The sequence below is a fragment of the Calonectris borealis genome, chromosome 12 (genome assembly GCF_964195595.1).
Source record: "Calonectris borealis chromosome 12, bCalBor7.hap1.2, whole genome shotgun sequence".
Lineage (NCBI taxonomy): Eukaryota > Metazoa > Chordata > Aves > Procellariiformes > Procellariidae > Calonectris > Calonectris borealis.
The window spans coordinates 21,932,449-21,945,521 of NC_134323.1; the positions used below are offsets into that span (position 1 = coordinate 21,932,449).

The 13,073-nt window shown below is 50.5% G+C and overlaps 2 protein-coding genes across 13 annotated transcripts in view; one reads left to right on the forward strand and one right to left on the reverse strand.

Moving 5' to 3' along the window:
• LOC142087402 (protein CBFA2T3) overlaps positions 1-13,073 on the reverse strand; it is a 305,429-nt gene that overhangs the window by 63,214 nt on the left and 229,142 nt on the right. The gene's annotated exons all lie outside the window — the stretch shown is intronic.
• Positions 1-13,073, forward strand: part of ACSF3 (acyl-CoA synthetase family member 3) — a 65,911-nt gene that overhangs the window by 2,173 nt on the left and 50,665 nt on the right. For all 10 annotated transcript variants that reach the window (XR_012675444.1, XM_075161641.1, XM_075161646.1 and 7 more), the window contains 2 exons: positions 1,234-1,965; positions 3,436-3,591. Coding sequence is in view for 9 of the 10 variants with exons in the window: in XM_075161641.1 (XP_075017742.1) it covers positions 1,264-1,965; positions 3,436-3,591 (858 nt within the window). In the remaining variant the exon portion in view is untranslated. The remainder of the gene's footprint in view (positions 1-1,233; positions 1,966-3,435; positions 3,592-13,073) is intronic.

Genomic DNA, 13,073 nt, shown 5'->3' on the forward strand with positions numbered 1-13,073 from the left:
CGGTCTCCCCTGCCAAGTGTTCCTGTTGTCCCATCCCCCATTATATTCTTACGGGATTTTGCACTGTACGTTAACTTTGTCCCTTCAGTGACATGCTCCGAGCAGTGTCCAATACTATTACACGGACCTTTCCCTTTGAAAGGAAAAAGAGGGGTAAAGAGCAAACTTCAGGGACTTCTTACCAGTTACCACAAAAGCTTTTTTGCTAACTTCTCCCATGAGCAGGTAGGTTGATGTCATCGTGCTGTCTAAACACAAAGGCAGAATGCGTGACCTTTGTGCCAGCCTGTGGATCTTCCTGTAAAGCCTTTAATGGTGCTGGTGCGCCTCCCCGTTCCCTTTTGCAGGCTTTCTCTGTTGAAATGCCCCTGTGCATCGTGTCACCGCTGTGGCGGAGCGGCAGGGCCGGGGTGCGGGTTGGGCTGGGCTCAGATCAAGCTCTGGCTGCCCAGGTGAAGCCCTGGTGCCACGGCTGAGCTTGTCCTGGTGCTCTGCCCAGCTCTGGGTGCTGCCAGGTTGGTACTTTCAGAAGTAACAAACCCCCAGGTCCGTGTGCGCGAACCTGCGCTTCCCTGCTGCTGTTTGCTGGGAAAAACCAGCTGCTTGGCACGGGGTGGGCTCCTCCTGCCTGTGGCTGTTTGGGAGCTGTTAACCACTTGGTCGGTCACATAAGAAAGCTTTTGGGCTGAAGCGGTGTTTGCGATGGATGACCTGTTAGGTGGGAGGGTTCGGGCACTTCCCTGTACTTAGATGTGCTATTGCTGGAAGGAAAGCTCACGCAGGAAACAATCCTCCACTGGGCTAAACCTTAGGAGGCTTGGATTTCGTGTAATTCGAAGCACAGAGCAAGGCAGTGGTTTACCAAAGTGGTGGGAACTGCAAACTGAGAGCTAGGTACTGTTGTCTTTAATTTCTTTAAATGCTGGTCCCACTGAGTTAGAATGGCACCTCAAGTAGCCACTACTTAGTGTCCCAATATTACTGATCGATGAAAACTATTTCATAATTTAAGTTAGTGTTATTTAGGGACGCGGAGGCTGTGTAGGGAAGGGTCTCTGTCTCCTGTTCCATCCGGGCAGGGCCTAGCGCACTGGGGATGCAGTAGTCTGAAGCATAAACATTAATAATACAGTGGGTATTATTCAAATGAAGGCTGCCACTTTTCCTTTGTGGGAATAAACCCCTGGGTAATCGCTGCACGTACTTATCTGTTCCTATAATTGCTTTCTGCAGAATCACTCCAAAACAAGCGGTGCTGGCAGGATGCTGGTCTCCCTGCTCTTCCCCCAAGTGAGCCGGCCGCTTCGATGCCTTGTCCGGGACTTGCACCGTTGCAAATGGGGGTTGCGTGGGCAGAAGAGGTCTGGCTGTCCCCGCAGGGGTCTGCAAACTGCACGGGCAGCCTACAGCAGTGACATTACCCCTGTCTTCACCAGGGCTTTGACTTTCGGTGATAAAATAGCCATCATTGACAAAAACGGTGAGCACACTTACAGGGACCTTCTCAGCCAGAGTCTCCGCTTGTCCCAGGAGATCTGTAGAGCTCTGGAGTGCTCCAGCAGGGACTTGAAGGAAGAGAGGATCTCGTTTTTGTGTCCCAATGATGCCTCGTATGTGGTGGCCCAGTGGGCTTCCTGGATGAGCGGGGGCATAGCAGTGCCCCTTTACAAGAAGCACCCTGTGCAGGAACTGGAGTACGTGATTCAGGATTCGCAGAGCGCTCTGGTCATTGCAGCAGAGGAGTATGTGGGGAAAATAGCCCCTAGCGCTGAGAAGCTGGGAGTCCCGGTTCTGCCGCTTCTTAGGTCTCATAGCGATGGATCCACAAGTCATGCAGCAATGGAAGAGGGTCCCTTGACAGCCTGCTCCTCGTGGAAAGACAGAGGAGCCATGATAATCTACACTAGCGGGACGACGGGAAGACCGAAAGGGGTCCTCAGCACCCATGAGAACGTGCAAGCCGTGGTGAGTGCTGCTTTCCCTCTGCAAAGCTCGTGCAGAGTTACAGAAGTCTTGGCCTCCAGAGGTGATTTGGGGTTGCAAACCCCAAAGCACAACACACCTTATCACAACTGAATTCCTGCCCAGAGCTGTGGGGCTGTATCTTGAAAGTCCTCAACACTTTTAAGGTGAATACACAGAAGAGTGTTTGGGGCTCTAAACCTTGTTCTTTTGGTGTTGCTGTGCTGCAGCTGCAGCCAGGGGCATATGGACTCTTCTCCTTGCTTTCCTGGGAAGCCGAAGGGATGGGACATATTGTATTGATGGGACGTGGGCTTTCTTTGCAGTTTGCTTTTCTTCACTGTGACTAGGAAAGAATCTTTGCCCCTAATTGGAATATAACTTAGCCCAGCCCAGTACAGTACTGTGTGAAGTCTGTGCATTATTCAGCTATATATCCCCAAGGCAAAAAAATCCATTAGCTCTCTGAGCCAAAAGGAATTAAAAGTTTGAATGAGCCTGCTGACTACCTCACCAGTTGGTTATCACTGCCTGCAACTGATAGACTCATGCCATTAGGGAAAAAGGGCAGGGAATACAGCGTGCCTTACGGACGCCTCCGAGAACTTACGTTGTTCTGGGTGCTCAGATGCTGCAATGTCGGGAGTGGTATGAAAGCCTTGATGGATAGAGCCAGGGCTTGGCTATATTGGGCAAAGAATCTGTTCCCTTACAAATATGCTGATCATTTGGGAGGTGGTCTGAGCGGTCACCATCTTCTGTGCTGTCTTGCAGAAAGCCTGAAACCTCCTCCCTGCCTTGTGGAAGAGGGTTGTGAACGACATGACTAAATTCCACTCTTAAATGCTTTTTTATTTTTAGATGGCTGGAAATAAGCTTTCCAGTTGCTAATGCTGGACTCTGAAGGGCATTGTTCACCCAGAAGCCTGAGGTGTAACACTTTAGATAATTATCCCTTCATGGCAGAGTATTTTAGAAGCTTGATATACTAATATTTTTTTACTAACATGAAGCCTACTTTCTGTTTATCAAGCAGTGATTTTCTGCTCCTACTGACTATCCCTTACAGGTCCTAAAAGCCCAATGTCATTGGTGTCCAAACTATGTCAACAGAGTTCTGGGACAATTAGTTTTTTTGATTACTGTTTCTGCCAACTCTGCCTGTGCAGCAGCAGGTCCCACTTAAAATCATGGTTGACTATTTCTCAGTAACGCGGAAGGACTTTGCTGGTACATATGAAGACACGTACTGACAGTATGCAGAAGGTGTTCCTCTTGCATTCTGCTGTTGTGGTCGGAATTTTGCTCGTGCTGACCCTAAAGGAAAGATTTTTGTGCCCAGGCATTGTTCCAGGTCTGGGATTTCTGCTGCCAGCTGTGCATGGGGATCTGGGGCCTGGATACCTCGGGCTTTTCAAGCAGTGAGGGTCTTTCCTCCTGCCCTAACGCTGGGTTGTATGTTTTCTTCTGCAGACTACAGGGCTGGTGGAAAAATGGGAGTGGAAGAAGGAGGATGTTATTCTGCACGTGCTGCCTTTACATCATGTCCACGGGGTGATCAATAAGCTCCTCTGTCCTCTCTGGGTGGGAGCAACATGCATCATGTTACCTGAATTCAGCGCACAGATGGTAAGCCTGGAGGGATTGTGCGTTGTCTTTGAAATTCAGCAGCAAGATCCCATGCATTGTAATTAGAGCAACTTTGGAAATAAGTTCTTAAAGAATTCCAGCCTCTTTAGCCACTGGCTGCAGCAGTTCACAAGGTGTCTGTTAAAAAAACGCTTTCGGTTGGACACTCAGTCTGGGGTAAGCGTGCTCTTGTGGAGGCTACAACTTGTTTAAGCGTGACGTACAGAATCGTAACGCTACACTGCCCCTCCGCGTGATGTTGAGGGTCTCTGGCTGGAGGTGGGCCCTTCTTAGTACCCACGAGGAGCATCTGCACCCAGAGTAAGGGTTTTCTAATTTTCTAGTACCAGGAAAGGTGGAAATACTGGATTTTTCTCTTGCATGTTAGCAGTGTGCTGCTTGAAGCTATGCTGTTTGTCAGATGTTTCATTTTTAATAGCTTGCATTTTCCCTTCCGATCCTATGTCCTCGGTGTTTTGTATTACATTACGTGACAGAACACAGGCTTTAGAGTTTCTTGCAGCCCAGGTAAGAGAAATACTGGTACGCATCACTTGCATAGAAACATTGCAGCATCCCTGCGGAGGAACAAGTGTTAACAGATCTGTTGGTTTAGACTCAGCAATATGAGACAGAGTTTGCAAATCGAGAGCTTCTGGCAGCCTTGCAGGAAAGGTGGAAGGAGGGAAACCTTACTTGGATGCAGCAGAAACACGCTTATAATGTTGTTTTCTAGCCGAGACGGGAAATGCCAGTCCCAGTGCTCTGCTTCTCTTTTGTTCCTTGCTGCGGTATCAGGCAGCCGACCTAAAGAGAGGAAGAAAAGGGATGAGAAAGAGGGCAACCAACAGTAAGGTAGAACAGTTTCTGCAGTTACCGGCCCCGGGGATCCAGCACCGTTCATCTACGTCTCCCAGTGTCGTGGGTGGTGTGAGAAACGTTGGAGCCTGCGGTGCCACTGTTAAGGGAGCAATCGGGCTTGCGGGTGCTGGTGCCACCTCGTAGCAGAAAGGAGACGTGCGTTGTCAGTACAGAACTCCCTGGGAAAGTGAAAAGAGCCCTTCAAGCCTGTGCTTTGTAACTAAATGGGCTGCTTTACCTGTTCGTATTTATTCATGTGCTGGGTGGCCTCGTCACGCTGAAAGGACAAAGTGCAAAGGTGTGGGATACACCCTGAAGTGTTGACTGTGCTGCTGTCAGGGGAGGGTGAGCCCGGGCTCTGCTCCGAGCGACTGCAGGACCGTGTGATTCTTCATTGCTTATTTCTGCTTCTCAGAGAAGCAACCACAGAAAATGCGCGCTTCCTTTCTTGTTTCAAGATGGCCCTGACACCTGAATACCCAATTGTTGCCCAAGCACTGATCCTTTGCGGGGGAACAGCCCCAGAATCCCAGAGGGGCAGCTCTGTATTTGCCTTTCCAGGGTAAATAGGTAGGATGCTGTGGTAGAAGAAGGCAGGAAGGTCCCCTGGCAGCTGTAGCCCGTGCTGTCTCCTCAGTGGTCACTGCCAAATTGTCTTCCCAGGTGTTTACCCCAAAAGCTCAGGGTGCAGTAGGGACGTGTGCCCCACCGAAGCCGGGGCTCGGAGTGTGCCCAGCCCTGGTGATGCTGGTGAGGTGGCAGAAGAGCGTGCTGGTAGCCTGGAAGCAAAGCCAAGCCCTCTGGAGGGCGCGTTTCTCCACGTCCTATGCCACCGGTGATTGATTGTCCCTTATACCCTTGTGTTTTTCTCTGCTCTCTCCCGACATCTGCAAATCAATGAGCTGACGTTGAAGGATGGGTTCAGGTGCGGGGGAGCGGGACACCCCCGCCTGCCTTCTCTGATCAAAGCTCTCCCCCAGACTTGACAACCAAGGGCAAGCGGGGACAGTGCCGGAGGGCGTCTGCTTGACCCTGGAGGTTGAACTTGGGCAGGGAGGTCGGCGTGGCAAGCGTGCCTGCCGCAGCGAGCGCCGTTCCGAGGGCTCTCAGGTGCATTCGGGCTCTAAAGGACGTCATTTGCTTTTCTATTTTTTTTATTCCCTTTATTTTTCCGAGGGCCTCCCCTGGGAGCTGAAAGTGGTTTGATCGACACTACAAAGAAAGCACATGAGGGTAAATAAGGCTTTCTCGTGGAGTTTAATGCAAGCTGCCTTTCAGTTCCAGTCTATTTTCACCAGCTGTTTACAAAATGCCCTTTGCTACTGAAATCAGCTTTCAGAAAAGCAGCAGAGTTTCAGTGGAGGATTTTGCAAAAGGAGCCCGAGTTTTGCTGTGTGCTTGTTTCCTTCACTGCACCTTGAGAAAGCAGCCAATTATAGTGTGATATAAAGAAACTCGAATGGCAGCTAAAACACTTGACAGGCTGATCAAAACAAGGCTAGGAACTTACTCTCAACCTGCTGCAGACATATTTAGCCTTGAGTGATACTGGCAAGGGTTCAAGAGAAACCGCAGCAGCATGCCCAATGTGTGTTTGGTTTCTAATCACTAACACTTCATTATACAAAATAAATACTTTATTATTACAGTGTTTATTAAATTACATAATTTGCGGCGTGCCTTATAGTCACGGATACAGATGCCAGTCTGGTTTCGGTGGTGGTAATAATGCTCTTTTTTTCTTAGAAGACGTTTCAAGCCCCAGACCAAGGCTTGCTTGTCGTTCCCTGCAGTGCAGTGTTAGGAGGTGGCATCTTTCAGACCCTTCTGTCTGCTTTTGGTAGCTGTCCAAGGAAAGGTTAAAAATCAAGACTGTGGAGTAACCCCAGTGTCCTGACCAACATCCACTCTCTTACTAAAACAGCATCTGATGTCCGCGGCTGCATGCAAGCTATTGCTGAGGCCAAAAGGGCTCATTAAAGTGTATTGAGATGCCTCAAGCATGAAAGTTGCTGCATAAAATCAGATTCTTTTTATTAAATGAGGACATCCATTACTTTGCACTAGCTACTGTACATGTTATAATTCACTTTATAGCACCATCTGTTACGACTGTCTTGCTTAAGCTTTTTGCAGCATCTTTTTATTGTAAGTTATTAAAAAATATGGCTGCATCTATTAATCATTTATTAATAAAGGGTTTATAAATGGACCCTTAATTTCCAGCATTACAGTTCTCTCATACGTGGCCCACGAAGTCCTCTGGCGCGTGTACTCCCTGGGGTGCGGCGTGTCTCCACGGGGAGCCCTTCTCGGGCGGTGAGACTGTGGGAGCAGCACCCGGTGCTCCCGGGTGTGCTGCTGGCGCTGGGAATGACAGCGCTGACTGCGGGGGAGGCGTTTAGCGCGGCTGTGGGCATGTAGACTTGGAGCGGGCAGGAGAGCAGCAGTGAGCCTGAAAGTGCATTCCTCCCAGCAGCTGTGTGGGGCAAGGGTGGCTCTGATGTTGTTTTGTTTTGGTTGGGTTTTTTTTTCTTCCAAGGGTGAGAACTGGGAGGGCAGAAACCTCCTGTGGAGCCAGAGCAAGCTGCAGCCTAAGCATCCCTATACGATCCTCTCATCATAACTTGCTTCCAAGCTCAGTTTACTTCTCCAGCTGCACTGTTCCTGAAGCAGACAGCCAGCATGTCTCAGCTGCTTCTGAACCTGTTTGAAATGCCTGCCCTTTTTCTTATTCAGGAGTAGAAATTTTAAAGATGTTGGATTTGTACAGTTTTTGTGCAAATGGGTGGCCAGAGGAGAAGAGATTAATGCCTCTGCTTAAGGAAGGAGTGCAAGGTGAGCTTTCCCCTTACTGGGCATGAGAGAAAGCCCATGAGCAAGAGTTTTTTTTGAAGGCCTCTGTGAGCATCGGGGTTTGCACCAAGCATACACTAGAGCATCCATTCCCCAGCGACTTCCTCTCTCCATCTCCCTTCCCTGCATCGATTCAGTGATGGCTGCTAAGGCTGAGCACACCCTGTGGTGTGACTGTTACTCGATGGAAATGTCAGCAAGGCTGGAGAGACGGACCCAGGGGAAGCCAGGCGTCCTCCTTGCCGGCGCTCTTGCCGTGATAGTCGCGTGTCGGCAGCCCCGTTCTGGACCGGGACCTGGCTGCACCGGGCACCCTGCGGACAGGAGCCTTTTGGAGAGAGTTGTGAGGTCAGTGTCTGCTTTGCAGGATCCTCTGCTGAGGTTTTCAGCTGATATGGGTCCACTCTGAGTTTGAATGATAGGAACCGCTTGTCTTTGCCGTGGACCACCTCTGATCTCGCCTTAAGGGAAAGGTGTTCTAATAGCAAAAGGCTCCCCGTCAGCTCTTTGCATTGATAAACATGAGATTGGATCCCAGAAGGTCTTTCAGTCTTAAGTGCGGAGTAGGAAATAAAAGTATTCAAAAACACGAAGGGAAAAACTTGCTCTGAGTGATGGGGGAAGCTTATAGAAATCTCAACTCTGTGTGGCCTAGTTGTGGCGTGTGCTGCCCGCTTGGCTCTGCTGGGCAGGTTTCGAGCTGTGGTGTGCTGCCTGCAGAATGACAATGCTGTCTGTGCCCTGCAACCGCTTCCATGATGAATACGCCCAGATGCAGATTTATTGCCCTAAAGTTCCAAAAGGAGCCGCTGTTTTGGTGCCAGCGTTACTGCCTGTCTGACTTAAGGTGCCTCCAAGGATCAAGCCCTCTAAAAATCATACCCGGTTTTACAATGTCACACGCAAAGCCATCAAAATCGTTAATTTTATTTGGACCCTTCTTTCTAGGCATTTGTTCTGATGGGAATGATGAGTGCCCAAAGCTAGTGTGTGATTTGGGACTAATTCCCCCGACGTGCTGCGAGCATGCTGTCACCCCTGGCAGCTTTTTCCTGTGGTGGGAGGGTGCCGCAGACCTGATGCTCGTCGAGGTTTTGTGTGTGAGGTGTTGCTCCGGGGTCACTGCCGCATCTTATGGTTACACCCCTGACTTCCTCGTGAAGACCAGCAGCCTGTGCTACATCCGCGAGCAAACTGTTTGTCCTTGCCGCTGCTGTTATCTGTGCGAACCAGGCTGGGCTGAGGCTGGGCGCTGGTGCTTTATACCTTCGCTGGGCTGTGCGGGGAGATCTATGTCTCGGCAGTCACGGTTGCCTCCGGGAAGGAGAAGCGTGCACCACAGTGAACCTCTCCGCTGGATCTGTCGCTTCTCCAAACGTCACTCTGGGCAGCTCTTTTCATTTATTTTTAAAAGAAAAGCAAATCCAGGCAGAGGAATCTGATCTCCAATAACCAAGCACAGCTAAGATGCTGCTCGTAGCGTGCTGGGGATTGCATCTCCCATCCAGTTTCAGCTAGAGAAAGGCAATTGTCTTTTCATCCGTTAATGGGAGGCTTCAGAGGAGTAATTTTATTTCAGACTCAAAGAGCAGTCGGTGGAGGGAGGAGCAGGTCACTAGTGAATGGATTATGTTTGATCACTTCTCGCAGCCCTGGCTTTAAAAAGTTAGTTTTTCTTCCTGTCTCCCCAGATCTGCCGTCTGTCCTCAGCATCTGTTACGGAGTAATGTCTTTTGATGTGTGTGTGGAAATATAAAAAAATGGAACCAGAGCCTGTCATATTTACTTATATTACCAGGTCCCAGGGAAAGCACTTGCTCCTTTCAGTATGCCTACAGCATAGGAAGGGTTTAAAAGCTCCAGCCTGGAATGCAGAGGGGCCATCAGACTGCACTGATGAATAAATGATTAAAACCAGAGTCATGCAGAGCGCAAACAGTTTGGGGTTATAACAAACATGAGACAAAGCCACCAAGGGCCCAATTTCCCTTTGAAGAGAAGAGTGTTTCTCTCTCTGCATATTGCTCACAAAGCGTCTGCCGCTCAGTCCTTAGCAGAGAGCAGAGCTCCCCTTGATGCTCTCCCATCTCATGTCGTGCCCATCTGCCTTTGCCAGGGATAAACCGACGTCGGACGTCGGTGCGTGGTCCTGTCATCCCTTCGGTGCTTCTGTAGAGTGACGGGAGCTTTCTGTCCTCGGCATTAGGCGCAGGGTCTCGCCAAACGAGGAGCTGGTTCGGCTGCAGTCGCGTTGCTGCCTGTTGCTCTCGCAGACGCTCTGAAAATTGCAGGCAGCCCTTTTCCTTGACGGCGGTGCTGCCCGCACGGCAGCGATCGATGCAAAACACAAACCCATCTCCTCGATCAAAAGGGAAGTAAAGGGATGATTTAACCTTGCATTAGAGGTATTGTTACTTTTGAAAAGGTTTAAAAAAAAAAATCAGTAACAACTGAAAATGATACAATAATTTTATAGAAGAGAGGAGCTGTTGTATCTGTCAATAGAGGTGGCAGCACGGGCTGTCTGTTATCTGTTTGCAGGCTGCTGGGAAAATCCATGCTGATACTCGCTTCCTTCTCAGCTTTTAGGCATTTTTGCCTGCGTCTCTTCTGGCTGTTTTTGGGAGTCCTGTATCAGGCAGTTTTGCAAGATTTAGCATACGAATGGTTGTTGCCATCTTCTCGTCTCTTTTTTGCGTTAGAAGATGCCCAGGTGTTGATAGATTTGGTGTTTTCTGTCTGGTTTACAGCATTGTGCATCTCCCTCTGAAGGGGAGGCCTCTGTAAAGGAAAAAAAAGTTACTGGCTTTTCTCCTCTGTGTTTGCATCTCTTGCTTCAGGTGCTCTTAGCAGATCTGGAGGCTGGTTGGGGAGGTTGCTGTACGGAAGGACCATCTCTTGGAGCAACTTGCATGTTCCTCCGTCCTCGGTCACCGTCATGCCATCTGCGTGCTGGAAGAAACATGTGGGAAAAATCTTACAGCTGTGTCTCACTGGGGTTGTTTTGAACCCACTGGTATAACTTTCTCCTTTTTTTTTTTTTTTTATTTATTGATGGCAAAATCCCCCTGGTCAGCCCATGGAATTGCCCAGATATGCTTTTGTGGAGTGGGAAGGGAAGAAAATCAGGAATGTCGGGCTGATGGGAAAGCTCTTGGTATCGGAGGGCTTCCACTTCTTTGCTGGCTCAGGCAGCCCTGTCCTGTAAGCCTGCCCTGGGCTTTCGCTGCCGTTGTTGGCGATAGGAAGCTGTTCCCACTCTTGCTTTCTTGCAGTTAGAAACTTTTTGTTTCTAGCCCTTGTTTATCTTAAAAGGAATCTTGGTCCATCTCCTGAACATCTTCCATCGGAAGACTGCTGCTTCCCTTGTGTCCGGTGAGCGCTCGGTGCAAAGTCCGGCAGCCCTGGCATGCAGTGCCGTGTTTTTTCCTCCTGAATCCATGGCTTTTTAAAAGCACTTGGAGTCCTGAGGTATCCGGCGAGCAAAATAAAATGGAATGATGGGCTGCCGATACCCTGTCCACAGGTAATCGGTGTGGTGACGGTGACACATGGGATAACAGAGGGGGAGATTGATTGTGCTGCTCTAAGCCTGCCGGTGTTGGAGGATGCCGAGCGCTGGAAGGGCAAAGCTGGCCTCTTGCTATGAGCCTGTCCAAGCCCCGGGATTGATTGATTAGTCCCAGGTAACGAGACTTTTCCAGATCCTTCTCTCAAACCGTGAAGTTATAGTTATAAAACAGAAATAGCTGTTACAGCTGGCTGGGCAGTGACAAGCCCTCCAGACAGCTCGGGGTCGGTGGAGGGCTGGGGGCTGCCAGCTTTGTACCATGGCTCGGTGCTTAGTACCGTTAAAAGACATGGGTAGGATCCAGATTTGGCTGAGCAGGAGCAGAGCAGGTGGAGATGTTTGGCTGTCAGCAGATCGCCCCGGCAGCTGGTGGCACAAATCCAAAGGCAGCTGCTTATCTTCAGGAAAGGGGCTGTTGCTGGGGCGAGTCGTACTGACACAGAAAAAGCTGCTCCCGTGGCTGGAATGGCGGTGGGGAGGATTTTATCTAGGGCGGGAGTTGAGCAGGCGAGCGAGCACGGGGGGCTCTGGGGTGCGAGACAGATCCACTGTGTTCTGGAGTGATGGTTTTGTTTCTTTTTTTTCCAAATCCAAATCCATGTGAAAATAACTCTGCTGCATGGCCAGACTGGAAGTCTGCCTGCGCTCCCCACAGCTGCTCTGGACTTGTGAAGGCAAAAAAAAAAATCACACAGCAAGGACTGAGCAGCCCCGAGCATCTGTCTCCCTTCAATTCTTTCGGCACGGTCCTGATCCCTGCTTGCCATCGCCCGTCTCTCCCTGCCCAAGGCAATGGCTCTCGGGACCACCAGGCTGAGGAGAGCAAGTCCCGTGCATTCAGCCCCTGGCTTTGGAGAGATCTTTCTCCATCCTGCTGCCTCCAGTGGGAAAGATACTGGGGGATTGAAGAGAAAAAGATTTTTGGGGAAAGACGCTGGGAGGAGTATGGTAGGGGTTAGATCCTTCTACATGCAATTTTGCCTCTTCCGACTTGTTTTAGGGGATCATGCTGGTGGGTGGGGTTTCTGCAAGGGAGTGCGATGTTCCCTCTCCGGGCATGTCACCCATCGGTCTGGGCAAGTCATGTTCCTCCTCTGCTTTCCCTGATGCCGAGGGGATCTTGCAGCACTCATGTCCCAGCTCCCGAGGTGTCCGGGGGGTTTCCACCTTGTGCATTTGTCTCGTCCCATCGAGGACCATCTCTGGGCTGGGAGGCAGTCTGAACTCCCTTCTGTTTGGTGGGACAGTGCCTTTGTCGGATGTGTCCTGCTCTATTAAGAATAACAACATGGTGGTGGTGGGGTTTTTTTTTAGGAGCTGATTGTTCTGAAGCAGTGGAGTGAGAGACGCAGGGGGAGGCAGCACCGACGCAGCGAGGTAGAAAGTAATGAAATGTAGCCCGAGCGAGCAGGACGGAGGGGAAGGGGGCAGAGTGACAGCATGAAGGAGAATCACTTGTTCACCTTCAATCAATTCCTGCTTTTTCTTGCCGTCGCACGCGCCTGTGTGCAGCTGAGCGTGCGTGGGCAGGGAGGGGAGAGGCGGCGTGCGTTGTCAGGAGCTGTTAGGAAATACATTTGTCAACAACGGGGCAGGGACCGGAGCGAAAGGAGAGAGGCGACCGTCACCGTAGCCTTTTATTTATTGATGGCTTTAGATCGTTCCTGTCTTGGGAAGAGCTTACCTGGGGGGAAGAGTGGCAAGGTGTGGGAGGAATGGGCCCAACTGCAGTATTTATGGCTCCTACCCGTTGCTAACTGCTCCCAGGTGGGGCTGCTCAGCCAGGGCAGCAGCTGGGGGTTGCTTGGTCCTCATTCCCCCCAGCAGAGCTGGGTCTTGGAATTTGCCCCCGTTTGTAGTTCCCACAAGTTAGCAGGCATTGCAGCTGAAGAACATCTGTCCCGCAGGGACTGCTCTTCTCTGGAAGAGCACGGTTGGTGAAGCTGCCCTCCTGGCTAGCTGCTGTCTCCTTGGCAATAAGGGGCATAATGAGGGTTGGGAGCTGTTGTTCTGGACATGGATGAGGTGCACGCAACAGGCTTCCAGTTGTTTGTACTTTCCAGAAGCCTTAGATAGCAGAGGTTTGACTGTTTGTGAGCAACCCAGGGTGGCTTTGCCTTGGACAAGTCTGTGGCACTCCTGCACCTCAGTTTCCCCTCGCACCGTGTGAAGGAGCGGTGGTGGGGCTCACTGC